The 18,014-nt window shown below is 45.4% G+C and overlaps 1 protein-coding gene across 1 annotated transcript in view; it reads left to right on the top strand.

The window, feature by feature from the left end:
- cmya5 (cardiomyopathy associated 5) overlaps positions 1–18,014 on the top strand; it is a 59,956-nt gene that overhangs the window by 25,310 nt on the left and 16,632 nt on the right. The window contains exons 3-7 of the mRNA XM_090238178.1: positions 7,011–7,106; positions 7,355–7,579; positions 13,101–13,123; positions 17,320–17,441; positions 17,537–17,671. Of these exons, the coding sequence (XP_090094304.1) occupies positions 7,011–7,106; positions 7,355–7,579; positions 13,101–13,123; positions 17,320–17,441; positions 17,537–17,671 (601 nt within the window). The remainder of the gene's footprint in view (positions 1–7,010; positions 7,107–7,354; positions 7,580–13,100; positions 13,124–17,319; positions 17,442–17,536; positions 17,672–18,014) is intronic.

Genomic DNA, 18,014 nt, shown 5'->3' with positions numbered 1-18,014 from the left:
TAATGGGCAAATTTTGTACAATCCAGACTCACAACTGTAATTGCTGCCAAATGTGTTTCTAACATGTATAGACTCGGGGTAATATACCTCTAATCAAGATATATTAGTCCTGTATTTTTCAATCATTAAAATAAATGTTTGAATGTTGCTTGCACATTGACATTACAATGTCACGATCGTTATACAGAGTATTTTGTGTAGATCAATGACAGGAAAAAATCACATTAAATTAATTTAAATCCTACTTTGTAATGCAACAAAATGTGAAGAAATCCAAGGGGGTGAATAGTTATGATACCCACTGTAATTGAATATTTGAATGTATTTGAAAATTCTATTTGGAAAGTTCTGACTATGGGCAGAAAGCTTACATTCTTGTTAATCTTGTCACGGTGAGTGAATGAGGACCCAAAAGCGAACTTAACTTAACAGAGCTTCTTTAATAACCAAACATAGGTAGGTTCAGACAGACCGGCAGATTCCGACAGGACAGGACAAGGTTACAGCAAACAGGACGATAGTCTGGTTCAGGCATGAAACACAACAAACAAGAATCCGACAAAGACAGGAGCAGAAACAGAGAGAGATATAGGGACCTAATCAGAGGGAAAAAGGGAACAGGTGGGAAACGGGGTGACGAGGTGGTTAGGAGGAGACAAGGCACAGCTGGGGGAAAGAGGGGGAGAAAAGGTAACCTAACAACGACCAGCAGAGGGAGACAGGGTGAAGGGAAAGGACAGAGACAAGACACAACATGACAGTACATGACAGTACCCCCCCACTCACCGAGCGCCTCCTGGCGCACTCGAGGAGGAAACCTGGCGGCAACGGAGGAAATCCTCGATCAGCGCACGGTCCAGCACGTCCCGAGAGGGAACCCAACTCCTCTCCTCAGGACCGTACCCCTCCCAATCTACGAGGTACTGGTGACCACGGCCCCGAGGACGCATGTCCAAAATTCTACGGACCCTGTAGATGGGTGCGCCCTCGACAAGGATGGGGGGGGGGGGGGGAAGACGAGCGGGGGCGCGAAGGACGGGCTTGATGCAGGAGACATGGAAGACCGGGTGGACGCGACGAAGGTATCGCGGAAGAAGAAGTCGAACTGCGACAGGATTAATGACCCGAGAAATACGGAACGGACCAATGAACCGCGGGGTCAACTTGCGAGAAGCCGTCTTAAGGGGAAGGTTCTGAGTGGAGAGCCAAACTCTCTGACCGCGACAATATCTAGGACTCTTAGTTCTACGCTTATTAGCAGCCCTCACAGTCTGCGTCCTATAACGGCAAAGTGCAGACACTCTTCCAGGTGCGCTCGCAACGTTGGACAAAAGCCTGAGCGGAGGGGACGCTGGACTCGGCGAACTGAGATGAGAACAACGGAGGCTGGTACCCGAGGCTACTCTGAAAAGGAGATAGCCCGGTCGCAGACGAAGGAAGCGAGTTGTGGGCGTATTCTGCCCAGGGGAGCTGTTCTGACCAAGACGCAGGGTTGCGAAAAGAAAGACTGCGTAAGATGCGACCAATAGTCTGATTGGCCCGTTCTGCTTGACCGTTAGACTGGGGGTGAAAGCCGGAAGAGAGACTGACGGAAGCCCCAATCAAACGGCAAAACTCCCTCCAAAATTGAGACGTGAATTGCGGACCTCTGTCCGAAACGACGTCCGACGGAAGGCCATGAATTCTGAAAACATTCTCGATGATGATCTGTGCCGTCTCTTTAGCAGAAGGAAGCTTAGCAAGGGGAATGAAATGAGCCGCCTTAGAGAACCTATCGACAACCGTAAGAATAACAGTCTTCCCCGCTGACGAAGGCAGTCCGGTGACAAAATCTAAGGCGATGTGAGACCACGGTCGAGAGGGAATAGGAAGCGGCCTGAGACGGCCGGCAGGAGGAGAGTTACCGGACTTAGTCTGCGCGCAGACCGAACAAGCAGCCACGAAACGACGCGTGTCATGCTCCCGGGTGGGCCACCAAAAACGCTGGCGAATGGAAGCAAGCGTACCCCGAACGCCAGGGTGGCCGGCTAACTTGGCAGAGTGAGCCCACTGAAGAACGGCCAGACGAGTAGGAACGGGAACGAAAAGAAGGTTCCTAGGACAAGCGCGCGGCGACGGAGTGTGAGTGAGCGCTTGCTTTACCTGCCTCTCAATTCCCCAGACAGTCAACCCGACAACACGCCCCTCAGGGAGAATCCCCTCGGGGTCAGTGGAGGCTACTGAAGAACTGAAGAGACGAGACAAAGCATCAGGCTTGGTGTTCTTAGAGCCCGGACGATAAGAAATCACGAACTCGAAACGAGCGAAAAACAGCGCCCAACGCGCCTGACGCGCATTAAGTCGTTTGGCAGAACGGATGTACTCAAGGTTCCTATGGTCAGTCCAAACGACAAAAGGAACGGTCGCCCCCTCCAACCACTGTCGCCATTCGCCTAGGGCTAACCGGATGGCGAGCAGTTCGCGGTTACCCACATCATAGTTACGTTCCGACGGCGACAGGCGATGAGAAAAATACGCGCATGGGTGGACCTTGTCGTCAGAGAGGGAGCGCTGAGAAAGAATGGCTCCCACGCCCACCTCTGACGCGTCAACCTCGACAACGAACTGTCTAGAGACGTCAGGTGTAACAAGGATAGGAGCGGATGTAAAACGATTCTTGAGGAGATCAAAAGCTCCCTGGGCGGAAACGGACCACTTAAAGCACGTCTTGACAGAAGTAAGGGCTGTGAGAGGAGCTGCCACCTGACCGAAATTACGGATGAAACGACGATAGAAGTTCGCGAAGCCGAGAAAGCGCTGCAGCTCGACGCGTGACTTAGGGACGGGCCAATCAATGACAGCTTGGACCTTAGCGGGATCCATCTTAATGCCTTCAGCGGAAATAACAGAACCGAGAAATGTGACGGAGGAGGCATGAAAAGTGCACTTCTCAGCCTTCACAAAAAGACAATTCTCTAAAAGGCGCTGGAGGACACGTCGAACGTGCTGAACATGAATCTGGAGTGACGGTGAAAAAATCAGGATATCGTCAAGGTAAACGAAAACAAAGATGTTCAGCATGTCTCTCAGGACATCATTGACTAATGCCTGAAAGACAGCTGGAGCGTTAGCGAGGCCGAAAGGAAGAACCCGGTATTCAAAGTGCCCTAACGGAGTGTTAAACGCCGTCTTCCACTCATCCCCCTCCCTGATGCGCACGAGATGGTAAGCGTTACGAAGGTCCAACTTAGTGAAAAACCTGGCTCCCTGCAGGATCTCGAAGGCTGAAGACATAAGAGGAAGCGGATAACGATTCTTCACTGTTATGTCATTCAGCCCTCGATAATCTATGCAGGGGCGCAGAGACCCGTCCTTCTTCTTGACAAAAAAAACCCCCGCTCCGGCGGGAGAGGAGGAGGGGACTATGGTACCGGCGTCAAGAGCTACAGACAAATAATCTTCGAGAGCCTTACGTTCGGGAGCCGACAGAGAGTATAGTCTACCCCGGGGGGGGGGTGGTTCCCGGAAGGAGATCAATACTACAATCATACGACCGGTGTGGAGGAAGAGAGGTGGCCCTGGACCGACTGAACACCGTGCGCAGATCGTGATATTCCTCCGGCACCCCTGTCAAATCACCAGGCTCCTCCTGTGAAGAAGAGACAGAGAAAACAGGAGGGATAGCAGACATTAAACATTTCACATGACAAGAGACGTTCCAGGAGAGGATAGAATTACTAGACCAATTAATGGAAGGATTATGACAAACTAGCCAGGGATGGCCCAAAACAACAGGTGTAAAAGGTGAACGAAAAATTAAAAAAGAAATGGTTTCACTATGATTACCAGAAACAGTGAGGGTTAAAGGTAGCGTCTCACGCTGAATCCTGGGGAGAGGACTACCATCCAGGGCGAACAAGGCCGTGGGCTCCTTTAACTGTCTGAGAGGAATGTCATGTTCCCGAGCCCAGGTCTCGTCCATAAAACAGCCCTCCGCCCCAGAGTCTATTAAGGCACTGCAGGAAGCTGACGAACCGGTCCAGCGTAGATGGACCGACAAGGTAGTGCAGGATCTTGAAGGAGAGACAGGAGTAGTAGCGCTCACCAGTAGCCCTCCGCTTACTGATGAGCTCTGGCCTTTTACTGGACATGAAGTGACAAAATGACCAGCGGAACCGCAATAGAGACAGAGGCGGTTGGTGATTCTCCGTTCCCTCTCCTTAGTCGAGATGCGGATACCTCCCAGCTGCATGGGCTCAGCACCCGAGCCGGCAGAGGAAGATGGTAGTGATGCGGAGAGGGGGGCAACGGAGAACGCAAGCTCCTTTCCACGAGCTCGGTGACGAAGATCAACCCGTCGCTCAATGCGAATAGCGAGTTCAATCAAGGAATCCACGCTGGAAGGAACCTCCCGGGAGAGAATCTCATCCTTTACCTCTGCGCGGAGACCCTCCAGAAAACGAGCGAGCAAAGCCGGCTCGTTCCAGCCACTGGAGGCAGCAAGAGTGCGAAACTCAATAGAGTAGTCTGTTATGGATCGATTACCTTGACATAGGGAAGACAGGGCCCTGGAAGCCTCCTCCCCAAAAACAGATCGATCAAAAACCCGTATCATCTCCTCCTTAAAGTCCTGATACTGGTTAGTACACTCAGCCCTTGCCTCCCAGATTGCCGTGCCCCACTCACGAGCCCGTCCAATAAGGAGAGATATGACGTAGGCGACACGAGCAGTGCTCCTGGAGAAAGTGTAGGGCTGGAGAGAAAACACAATATCACACTGGGTGAGGAACGAGCGGCATTCAGTGGGCTCCCCAGAGTAACACGGCGGGTTATTGATTCTGGGCTCCGGAGATTCGAAAGCCCTGGAAGTGGCCGGTGGATCGAGGCGGAGATGGTGAACCTGTTCTGTGAGGTTGGAGACTTGGGTGGCCAGGGTCTCAACAGCATGTCGAGCAGCAGACAATTCCTGCTCGTGTCTGCCTAGCATCGCTCCCTGGATCCCGACGGCTGAGTGGAGAGGATCCGAAGTCGCTGGGTCCATTCTTGGTCGGATTCTTCTGTTACGGTGCGTGAATGAGGACCCAAAAGCGAATTAACTTAAACAGAGCTTCTTTAATTACCAAACATAGGTAGGCTCAGACGGACCGGCAGATTCCGACAGGACAAGACAAGGTTACAGCAAACATGACGACAGTCTGGTTCAGGCATGAAACACAACAAACAAGAATCCGACAAGGACAGGAGCAGAAACAGAGAGAGATATAGGGACCTAATCAGAGGGAAAAAGGGAACAGGTGGGAAAAGGGGTGACGAGGTGGTTAGGAGGAGACAAGGCACAGCTGGGGGAAAGAGGGGGAGAAAAGGTAACCTAACAACGACCAGCAGAGGGAGACAGGGTGAAGGGAAAGGACAGAGACAAGACACAACATGACAGTACATGACAGGTTGTCTGTTTGCCTTACGGAAGGAATAACTACACTGTTTGTGTTCGGTCATATTTCCCTTGCCATGATTAAATGCGGTGGTACATGCTTTCAGCTTTACGTGAATGCTGCCATCAAGCCACGTTTTCTGGTTAGGGAAGGTTTGAATAGTCACAGTGGGTACAACATCTCCTATACACTTCCTTATGAACTCGCTCACCAAGTCAGCGTAAACGTCAATGTTATTATCTGAGGCTACCCGTAACATATTCCAGTCCATGTGAACGAAGCAATCTTGAAGCGTGGAATCCGATTGGTCAGACCAGTGTTGAATAGACCTAAGTACGTGCGCTTCCTGTTTTAGTTTCTGCCTATAGGAGGGGAGCAACAAGCTGTAGTCATGGTCAGATTTGCCAAAAGGAGGGTGGGGGAGGGCCTTGTAAGCATCACGGAAGTTAGAGTAGCAATGGTCAAGCGTGTTACTTGCTCGTGTACCACAATTGATATTCTGATAGAATTTAGGTAGCCTTGTTCTCAAATTGGCTTTGTTAAAATCCCAAACTACAATAAATGCAGCCTCAGGATATATGGTTTCCAGTTTGAATAAAGTCCAGTGAAATTCCTTGATGGCTGTTTTGGTATCCGCTTGCGGGGGGATATACACGGCTGTGATGATAACCGAGGAGAGTTCTCTTGGGAGATAATACGGTTGGCATTTGATTGTGAGGAATTCTATGTCAGGTGAACAAAAGGACTTCAGTTTCTGTATGTTGCTACAATTACACCATGAGTCGTTAATCATGAAGCACACACCCCCGCCCTTCTTTTTACCGGAGAGATGTTAATTCCTGCCAGCGCAATGCACTGAAAATCCCGTTGGCTGTATGGACTCTGACAGCATGTCCCCACCTAGCCATGTTTCCGTGAAACAGAGTATGTTACAATCCTGGATATCTCTTTGGAAAGCAACTCTTGTCCGTATTTCATCGACTTTGTTAACTAGGGACTGGACATTTGCGAGTAACATACTAGGGAGCGGTAGGTGGTGTGTGCGCATCCGAAGTCTCACTAGAAGACCGCTCCGGCACCCTCTCCTCCGGGTTGGGTTGGCCTCTGGAATCAGTTCAAATGCCCTGGGAGGTGCAGACAAAGGATCCGTTTTGGGAAAGTCGTATTCCTGATCGTAGTGCTGGTTGTGTCTCTCTGATATCCAATAGTTCTTCCCGGTTTAATGTAATAACACTTAAGGATTTCTGGGCTAACAATGTAATAAATAATACATAAAAAATCTAAATACTGCACAGCTTCCTAAGGACTAGAAGCGAAGCTGCCATCTCTATCGGCGCCACCTTGGCACCATCTCTTGCTGGCTGGAACCAGCAACTATTGTTTTGTGTCCCAAGTACATTTACATAGTCCTTACATATGGAGAGTTGAGCGACAAAGGGGAGAGACTGAATTATTTATATTTCTTTTACAGAAGAGCAAAACCAACACTTTTATTGTGTTCACTGCATCTAAAACAGCCCATCCTTACAGTAGCCTGTATTGTATTTTCCTAGTTCAAGTTTTCATTCAGTGTGTTTCTGTGCTCTGTTCGTATTCCAGGAGAGGCTGAGTGAGTGGATCTCAGAACTGCAGGAGAGATCAGAGAACATTGAGGATCTGGTGTCAGAACTAGAGCTGGGATACAACACTGTAGAGGTAGGAGGAAAGACTGAACTTGCTATCTTCTCAAACTGAAGTAACTGTCTACTTGTGTGTTATTGAATGCGTAGAATAATGCATGTTCTAATGCCTAACCCTTCTCTTTCAGTTTCTCTTCCAATGGACCAGTTTAGACTTCGTGTTCCTCTCCGTGTCACTGTTCATTGTCCCTCTCTGTCCACTGTCTCTCTCTTCCCCCTGTACCTCTCTCTGTCCCCTGTACCTCCTGATCTCTATGTTCCCAGGACCATTGCAGGGACAGTGAAGAGGTAATGGAGGCTCAGAATGAGGAGATGATGGCTCTGGTGATGGAGCAGTACAACACCATGTCTCTGAGCATGGAGGAGGAAAAGAAGGCAAAGCTGGAGCAGCTTTACGACCAGATCGTCTCCTTCCAGGAGAGTATAGACCAGACCAAGGTCACACTGGACACCACCGCTAGAGAGGCAGATATAGACCCAGACACACAGGTGAGGGACACACACACACACAATACAGTGTAGTGCTAATTAGACTGCTAAAAGGCTAACTAAATAGCTAACAAAATGGCTACAAAGACTGTCTGAGTTAACCTTTGTATTTTATTTCTCTATGCACACACACAGGGCCCTACACACTACACACACTGATAACCCAACACACGCACAAACACCACTTCATAATTTGCTCACACACACATTATATGCACATACATATACTGACTCTACACACACCCACTCATATACAATCATCATATACGCTGCTGCTACTCCGTTTATCATTTCTCTTGATGCCGTGTCACCTTACCCTTATACATACTGTATCTACTGTACCTCTATCAATCCAGTATCCCTGCACACTGTAAATATGGTACTGGAAGTGACCCTTTATATATTATGCTTACTTAGTGCTGTTTTTTTCCCCCTTAGTTTTGTACAGTGCCTTGCGAAAGTATTCGGCCCCCTTGAACTTTGCGACCTTTTGCCACATTTCAGGCTTCAAACATAAAGATATAAAACTGTATTTTTTTGTGAATAATCAACAACAAGTGGGACACAATCATGAAGTGGAACGACATTTATTGGATATTTCAAACTTTTTTAACAAATCAAAAACTGAAAAATTGGGCGTGCAAAATTATTCAGCCCCCTTAAGTTAATACTTTGTAGCGCCACCTTTTGCTGCGATTACAGCTGTAAGGCGCTTGGGGTATGTCTCTATCAGTTTTGCACATCGAGATACTGACATTTTTTCCCATTCCTCCTTGCAAAACAGCTCGAGCTCAGTGAGGTTGGATGGAGAGCATTTGTGAACAGCAGTTTTCAGTTCTTTCCACAGATTCTCGATTGGATTCAGGTCTGGACTTTGACTTGGCCATTCTAACACCTGGATATGTTTATTTGGATCATTGTCTTGTTGGAAGACAAATCTCCGTCCCAGTCTCAGGTCTTTTGCAGACTCCATCAGGTTTTCTTCCAGAATGATCCTGTATTTGGCTCCATCCATCTTCCCATCAATTTTAACCATCTTCCCTGTCCCTGCTGAAGAAAAGCAGGCCCAAACCATGATGCTGCCACCACCATGTTTGACAGTGGGGATGGTGTGTTCAGCTGTGTTGCTTTTACGCCAAACATAACGTTTTGCATTGTTGCCAAAAAGTTCAATTTTGGTTTCATCTGACCAGAGCACCTTCTTCCACATGTTTGGTGTTTCTCCCAGGTGGCTTGTGGCAAACTTTAAACAACACTTTTTATGGATATCTTTAAGAAATGGCTTTCTTCTTGTCACTCTTCCATAAAGGCCAGATTTGTGCAATATACGACTGATTGTTGTCCTATGGACAGAGTCTCCCACCTCAGCTGTAGATCTCTGCAGTTCATCCAGAGTGATCATGGGCCTCTTGGCTGCATCTCTGATCAGTCTTCTCCTTGTATGAGCTGAAAGTTTAGAGGGACGGCCAGGTCTTGGTAGATTTGCAGTGGTCTGATACTCCTTCCATTTCAATATTATCGCTTGCACAGTGCTCCTTGGGATGTTTAAAGCTTGGGAAATCTTTTTGTATCCAAATCCGGCTTTAAACTTCTTCACAACAGTATCTCGGACCTGCCTGGTGTGTTCCTTGTTCTTCATGATGCTCTCTGCGCTTTTAACAGACCTCTGAGACTATCACAGTGCAGGTGCATTTATACAGAGACTTGATTAGACACAGGTGGATTGTATTTATCATCATTAGTCATTTAGGTCAACATTGGATCATTCAGAGATCCTCACTGAACTTCTGGAGAGAGTTTGCTGCACTGAAAGTAAAGGGGCTGAATAATTTTGCACGCCCAATTTTTCAGTTTTTGATTTGTTAAAAAAGTTTGAAATATCCAATAAATGTCGTTCCACTTCATGATTGTGTCCCACTTGTTGTTGATTCTTCACAAAAAAAATACAGTTTTATATCTTTATGTTTGAAGCCTGAAATGTGGCAAAAGGTCGCAAAGTTCAAGGGGGCCGAATACTTTCGCAAGGCACTGTATATCATGTGTTTTTGTTCTACCTTGTTATTTTGAGTATACATTGTTTTTGATTACTGCATTGTTGGGGTTAGAGCTTTGCTCTAAAGGCATTTCACTGTACTTGTGTATGTGACAGAGAAACTTGAAACTACTGACAAATGCATCCTTCGTTAAGATAATCAGTTCTCAGAGGGTTGGATTAGTTCTCAATTTCAGCCCGGGCCCGACAGGTTCAGGCTGGCCATGTGTTTTCAAGAATTGATTTGGACCAGGTTGGGCTCTAACTTTCCGCGACGTGTAAAAAATATTTTTACTGCGCGTGCCTTTGTGACTGGCAGCACCTTGTCTCTCTTTCCTCCTCCCTGTCAGCTGCAGGAGCAGGCACAGGCTCCATTGTGTATTGCGCTGTACGGGGTGCTGAAACTGCCATCTAATAACAGCTATTAACTTGTTTCTTACTTGTTGTTTCTCTGTCTGAAAAGTCATGTTACTGAAATCCCTCATTTGTTGAGACTGCAAAAACATTCCCTATTTGCCAATTGTGCCTTCCCTGCCATACTTCTTTCACCTGACACATTCATACACCTGTGACTGACCAACACAGTAGGGTCTGAACATAGGATACATCGGTTCCAACAACTCTGTTATACCGTTATAACACATGTTATAGCGAATTGGATGCCAATCAAATGTGTGGATGTCATTCGACTTGGTTGTTCAAACAACGGGAGAATCAACTGCCATGTCAATTGCAAAGGATGCGAGGCTGTTCTACGTTATGACAGCAAGACGACAGGTACTTCTTCCCTGCAGCGCCATTTTGCACAATGCCGTGGCGCGACAGCCTACTCAGGCCAAGCTTTTATGTCAGCTTCAAAACGGTAACTCTCAAAGAAAACAAAACAGGCAGTGACAGAAACATTTTTCAGTTTTTTGTTTCAAAGACGACAGGAGCTTATATATATGTGGGAGCCACTTATGGGAGAGTTTGTTCTACTCTACAATACCGACTCTGCCAGGTGCAAGAGGACAAAAGAGAAGAACTTACAGATAAGGTAAAGGATATCCTGAAAGAGGGCACAGTGGGGATGACTATCGGAAGCTTAGTTATCTGACAACAATATGTCATTTCATAACTGAAGAGTTCCAGTTAATTGAAAGAAACTTGACCACGGCTGTGTGTCCAGCTGAAGACTCAACAACTGAGGAGAATATAAGGTGAGAGTTGGTGAAGCTGCTCATGACAAAGTTTGGCCTTGACACTATGTCACTGAGCAGAATTGTTGTGTGACTGACCAGGGCTCCAACATCATTCTTGTCCTTCGGCAGTATCAGAGGCTGGACTGTCAGGACCACATACTAAACATCGTGCTACGTCAATGACGGAGCAGCACTGCTGAAACCCTCACCGCAGCAAAGATCCTGGTCAGGTAGGCTATATGATATGATAAGTAACATTTTTTAAATAAATATGACATGTTATCCTAATTAATTTGTTAAACCATGTCATACCAACAATGTATTTAGAAATATAATTAATATCATAGAGCCTTACTATGTGGGCAATCTTATTTTGCCATGCACCGGTTTTGAAGGTTTATGATGTGTTAATCATACCTCTATCAGTTATGTCAAGAAGTCTGGACTGGCTACCCAACTCTCGAAGACCCTGCTTCAGATGGGAGATGCAAGATTTAGCACATTCTACCTGACTTGCACTCTGTCCAGGACTTGTACAACGAAGTGCACGAAAATCTGGAGGCCCGTGGAGAAAATCGCAGCTGATGACCTGCAGTTTCTCTTGGAGTTCCTCAAGCTGTATTACGACGCACAGAAGGGACTGGAGGGGGACAAATACACCACACTGAATCTTGTGTGTCTACAGACGAGTTGGTAGCAACAAAACCGACGCATGCGCAACAATGGGGCTAAACAGACAGGGTTGGCTTACATTGTTGATAACATGTAAACTATATTTGGCTTCCAATGGTTATTGAAAACATAAATAAAGTAGAACAATGAGAAGTTGTTTCTCAAATACTTCATTACAGTTGTTGGTTAGATTTGAGCCATATTAGCAAAACACCTCAAACAAGAACAAGACCAAATGAGCTGGAACAAGTCACTTATGATTCACCACATTCTTTGTCATTCCTTCCTTGTCATTGTTGCTAGCTATCTGGCCATCCAGAACCATAACAACACATGGCCTTCTGCCCCTTTTGAAGCACATGTAACGTTTGCACGATGTTGTCAGCTAACCCGTCTAGGGTCAGAGAGACTAAAGCATCACTGCCAGCTCAATGCGCAAGACTCACAACATCAGGCTGCAGTGTGACTACGACACAGTGAATGGTTGGAGAGGAAGGTGGACATCAGCTGAGGATGCTGCCCCCCCAAGACAGGCAAGATGTGATCATATGAGCACACATCCACAGGCCACAGAGGATGACTTCAGTGCCACCCCCCGCCAAGAGAGCAGAGCTTGGCTTTTCAGAGTGGGAAAATGTCACAGCAGAGAATGAAGAAGAGGATGATGAGGTGACAAAATACACCGTGAAGTGACCTGTGATGACGAATGACAGAGAGATGTTGGGCTGGTGAAAGTCCAACAGCACAACATATCCACTGCTAGCCAAGTTAGTGAACGGGTGGTTTGCGTCCCGGCCACCAGCAGCGAAAGGATATTCAGCGTGGCAGGCCGGACCATCGACCCGAGGAGAACAAAGACATGTTCTTCTGTTGTGTTCTGTTGTCTTAATATTTAGGCCATAGGTCTATAGCTAATAGCTAATAATATCCAGTATTTATACTTTAATTAATCAAGACTACATTTTTTATGTTATTGACTTGTTCTTCTGTTGTGTTCTCTTCTGTTGTCATAATACTTAGGCCATAACTTAATTAGCTAGAACATTTCATTTATTATTTTCAAAATAAAAAGCTGTATTTTAAAGGCGTGACTGACTGACTTGTACTTATATAGGCTGCATGAGACCATTGGAGCTCACGGAATCAAACAAACACTTAAAAACAGGCAACGGCAGTAGCATCTGTCTAATTTATGAAGATACTGTATATATGGATGTTTTACACACTTTGAGTCCACATATAACTGTTGTTGATTATATTCAATTTGGGTTTTCTCCCTCTCCTCACTTTACTTAGACAAGGCAAGGGGTTTTCCCTCTCACCTCCTCACTCCGCTTGTTGCCGTCTCTGCCTTGTTGTCAAAACCAGTGTAAATTAATAGCCTACTGGTTAACTTTCGCAAAATGACAACATGGTCTAGGAAAAGGTTGGGCTGTTTTCTAGAAATCAGGCTTTTTTCGAGTTCGGGCTCATTACATTTTTGTGATGTCAGCTCATCGGGCTTGGGTTGGACGGGGCTTGAAGTTTCAGGCCCATTGAGAACTAGGTTGAATTTGTGGAAGCAGTTGGATGGAAACCTTGCGGTTATTATTGTAGGTTATTATTGTATGTACCTAATGAAACCTCTTATCCACAGACATCCAAAGACATCTATATGAGGTAACTGCACTGTGTCAGCTGTACTCACAATACTGGATGTAAGCTATACTAGCATGATTATACTGAGCAAAGGACAAAATTATTGTTTAGGTGTGTGTCGTCATTTTGTTGACTGGTGTGGTTGGTCATATTCAGAGTGTAATGACAAACAGGGTTGGGGTCAATTCCATTTAAATTCAGGAAGAATACTGAAATTCCAATACTCTTCAATTATTTTCAATGAGGAAAATGTGGAATTGGAATTTGGTTTACATTCTGAATTGACTGGATTTTAAACGGAATTGAGCCCAACCCTGGTGATCATGTTGATTGATTTAACATTCCAAGCAGCTGGTTCTGTTGATGGCATGTGACTGTGAGGTTTTGTTTCTAAGCTAACATTAAGTGCTGCAGGCAGGTACAGGTAACCGTGAAAATGAACAAAACACTTGAGTAAATGAGGGATACAAAGTACAGTGGGGCAAAAAAGTATTTAGTCAGCCACCAATTGTGCAAGTTCTCCCACTTAAAAATATGAGAGGCCTGTAATTTTCATCATAGGTACACTTCAACTATGACAGACAAAATTAGGGGGAAAAATCCAGAAAATCACATTGTAGGATTTTTAATGAATTTATTTGCAAATTATGGTGGAAAATAAGTATTTGGTCACCTACAAACAAGCAAGATTTCTGGCTCTCACAGACCTGTAACTTCTTCTTTAAGAGGCTCCTCTGTCCTCCACTCGTTACCTGTATTAATGGCACCTGTTTGAACTTGTTATCAGTATAAAAGACACCTGTCCACAACCTCAAACAGTCACACTCCAAACTCCACTATGGCCAAGACCAAAGAGCTGTCAAAGGACACCAGAAACAAAATTGTAGACCTGCACCAGGCTGGGAAGACTGAATCTGCAATAAGCAGCTTGGTTTGAAGAAATCAACTGTGGGAGCAATTATTAGGAAATGGAAGACATACAAGACCACTGATAATCTCCCTCGATCTGGGGCTCCACGCAAGATCTCACCCCGTGGGGTCAAAATGATCACAAGAATGGCGAGCAAAAATCGCAGAACCACAGACCTGCAGAGAGCTGGGACCAAAGTAACAAAGCCTACCATCAGTAACACACTACGCCACAAGGGACTCAAATCCTGCAGTGCCAGACGTGTCCCCCTGCTTAAGCCAATACATGTCCAGGCCCATCTGAAGTTTGCTAGAGAGCATTTGGATGATCCAGAAGAAGATTGGGAGAATGTCATATGGTCAGATGAAACCAAAATATAACTTTTTGGTAAAAACTCAACTTGTCATGTTTGGAGGACAAAGAATGCTGAGTTGCATCCAAAGAACACCATACCTACTGTGAAGCATGGGGGTGGAAACATCTTGCTTTTGGGCTGTTTTTCTGCAAAGGGACCAGGACGACTGATCTGTGTAAAGGAAAGAATGAATGGGGCCATGTTTCGTGAGATTTTGAGTGAAAGCCTCCTTCCATCAGCAAGGGCATTGAAGATGAAACGTGGCTGGGTCTTTCAGCATGACAATGATCCCAAACACACCGCCGGGCAACGAAGGAGTGGCTTCGTAAGAAGCATTTCAAGGTCCTGGAGTGACCTAGCCAGTCTCCAGATCTCAACCCCATAGAAAATCTTTGGAGGGAGTTGAAAGTCTGTGTTGCCCAGCAACAGCCCCAAAACATCACTGCTCTAGAGAAGATCTGCATGGAGGAATGGGCCAAAATACCAGCAACAGTGTGTGAAAACCTTTTGAAGACAGAAAATGTTTGACCTCTGTCATTGCCAACAAAGGGTATATAACAAAGTATTGAGATAAACTTTTGTTATTGACCAAATACTTTTTTTCCACCATAATTTGCAAATAAATTCATTAAAAATCCTACAATGTGATTTTCTGGATTTTTTTCAAATTTTGCCTGTCATAGTTGAAGTGTACCTATGATGAAAATTACAGGCCTCTCATCTTTTTAAGTAGGAGAACTTGCACAATTGGTGGCTGACTAAATACTTTTTTTGACCCACTGTATATTGACAGCAGGTGCTTCCACACAGGTGTGGTTCTGGAGTAAATCAAGTAATTAACATCCCATCATGCTTAGGGTCATGTATAAAAATGCCCAGTTACACATCATTTTGGCTACCATGACTACAAGAAGAGATCTCAGTGACTTTGAAACAGAGGTCGCAAAGGAGTATACAGGGTTTAAAGGGTGTGTGTGTGTGTGTGTGTGTGTGTGTGTGTGTGTGTGTGTGTGTGTGTGTGTGTGTGTGTGTGTGTGTGTGTGTGTGTGTGTGTGTGTGTGTGTGTGTGTGTGCGCCAGTCACCAAATCTCAACCCAATTGAACACTTATGGGAGATTCTGGAGTGTCGCCTGAGACAGCGTTTTCCACCACCATCAACAAAATCGCATCACTCCAATAGAGTTCCAGACACTTGTAGAATCTATGCCAAGATGCATTGAAGCTGTTCAACGCCCTATTAAGATTACTTTATGTTGGTGTTTCCTTTATTTTGGCAGTTACCTGTATGTCTCTGGCAATGGGTCTCACACACACTAGCAATGTGCATGCCCTGCCCACCTGAGGTCTTTGGCAGCAATCTATTTCCTGTGTTTGAGGGGTGCAAAATCCACTTGTCACTTAAATCTCTCTGGATTGATTTCTTTCATTTTACTCCTGTGACTCTTTCAGACTCTCACTTGTGCCCGTCTTATTTTCCCGTTAATGTTACGACAGAGGAAATGTTTGTAATGACCTGTCAAACACCCCGGTAATGGCTGAAATGTGCTCAATGTAATACATTGTCTTTCCGTAGAATCTATAAAAATGCAAAAGCTTCGTTGGGGATTCTACACACCGTCTCGACACTTACATAACAAGACAGAGACGAAAGACAACTTTATTTTGATGGGTGTTAATACAGTTGACATTTTTACAAATTAGATACGCTGAAATGAAAGAAATTAACACTCGGATTATAGTGATATGTCTGATCTCTCAAACATGTATGTTTAGATAGGTGTAATATACACTGAGTATACAAAACATTAAGAACTCCTGCTCTTTTCATGACATAGACTGACTGACCAGGTGAAAGCTATGATCCCTTATTGATGTCACTTGTTAAATCCACTTCAATCAGTGTAAATGAAGGGTATGAGGTTTAAGAAGGATTTTTAAGCCTTGACAATTGAGACATGGATTGTATATGTGTGCCATTCAGAGGGTGAATGGGTAATGCAAAATATTTAAGTGCCTTTGAACAGGGTATGGTAGTAGGTGCCAGGCGCACCGGTTTGTGTCAAGAACTGCAATGCTGCTGGGTTTTTCACGCTCAACAGTTTCATGTGTGTATCAAGAATGGTCCACCAACCAAAGGATATCCAGGCAACTTAACACAACTGTGGGAAGCATTGGAGTCAACATGGGCCAGCCTCCCTGTGGAATGCTTTCGACACCTTGTAGAGTCCATGCCCTGACTAATTGAGGCTGTTCTGAAGGCAAAGGGAGGGGGATTGCAGCTCTATATTAGGAAGGTGTTCCTAATGTTTGGTATACTGAGTGTCTGAGGGTATCCTGCTATTATCTGAGGGTATCCTGCTATTGACACACTTGTTACTGCACTGTCGGAACTAGAAGCACATGCATTTTGCTGCACTCACAATAACATCTGCTAACCATGTGTATGTGACCAATAACATTTTATTTTATTTTACAATAGACTGTGACACCAACAGTAATTCATGAGGTAGTCTAAACAGTGCAGGTAGGTAGGGTAGACAGAGTAAGTGTTTAGTGGTTGCAGTCCTGTTACACCCCGTTATGTTAATTTATTCATACATGTATACCCGGTGGATTTATGCAAATGAGGCACATTTTCTTTATTTTAACACAAAAAATGTAATAAATACCTGATACAATAAGTACAATAAGAAAAATGTATATACTGTATGAGTGCATTCTAATAAAAAAAGGTGACATTTGCAAAATTGAATGAATGAATTCCCACCAAAATCCCTGTCCCAGTAAATGTTATATGTGCTATAATTCAGTCAATATCTAACGGAATATAAAAATGCTAAAAGTTTTGAGTATCTTCATCCACTGTCCAACTGTTGCATTTATTAGAATTGTTTCGATGACCGTTGCCACATATACACAAAAACTCTCATAACTGTTGTTTGCCTCTCCAAGGTTAACTGAAGCACTACAGTCAGCCATGTCTTTGGAGCTGGGTCCTCGGGGACTACTAGTGTTTGAAGACTACGCCAAGGGCAATGCAGCAAATACACACACACGACGCAAGGGAATCCCAGGTGGGTCTCTATAGAACAGAAACAAACACTCTCTCTTTCTCTCTAACTCTCATCTATCTGCCCCCTCTCCCTGTGTGTCTCTCTGTGTGTCTCAGTTCCTCAGAAGCCGTCTCTGCAGCCTCAGGAGTGTGCTTCAGCCAGCAGCACCAGTGTGACTGTTTACTGGAGGGTCAACCCTGGAGACATCATAGACTGCTTCCAGGTCTACTGTATGGAAGACCCACAAGGAGGTAGCCTACACACAGGCTGCATTTAGACAGGACCCACAAGGAGGTAGCCTACACACACACACACAGGCTGCATTTAGACAGGACCAACAAGGAAGTAGCATAGACACATACAAGCCGCATTTAGACAGGACCCACAAGGAGGTAGCCTACACACACACACACACACACACACACACACACACACACACACACACACACACACACACACACACACACACACACACACACACACACACACACACACACACACACACACACACACACACACACACACACACACACACACACACACACACACACACACGCACACACACACACACAGGCTGCATTTAGAAAGGATCCA

The sequence above is a fragment of the Oncorhynchus mykiss genome, chromosome 6 (genome assembly GCF_057628025.1).
Source record: "Oncorhynchus mykiss isolate SJ-2025 chromosome 6, ASM5762802v1, whole genome shotgun sequence".
In the NCBI taxonomy this organism is placed as follows: domain Eukaryota; kingdom Metazoa; phylum Chordata; class Actinopteri; order Salmoniformes; family Salmonidae; genus Oncorhynchus; species Oncorhynchus mykiss.
Note: the sequence above shows the minus strand (reverse complement) of the source record. Positions and strands in the feature narration are given on the sequence as shown.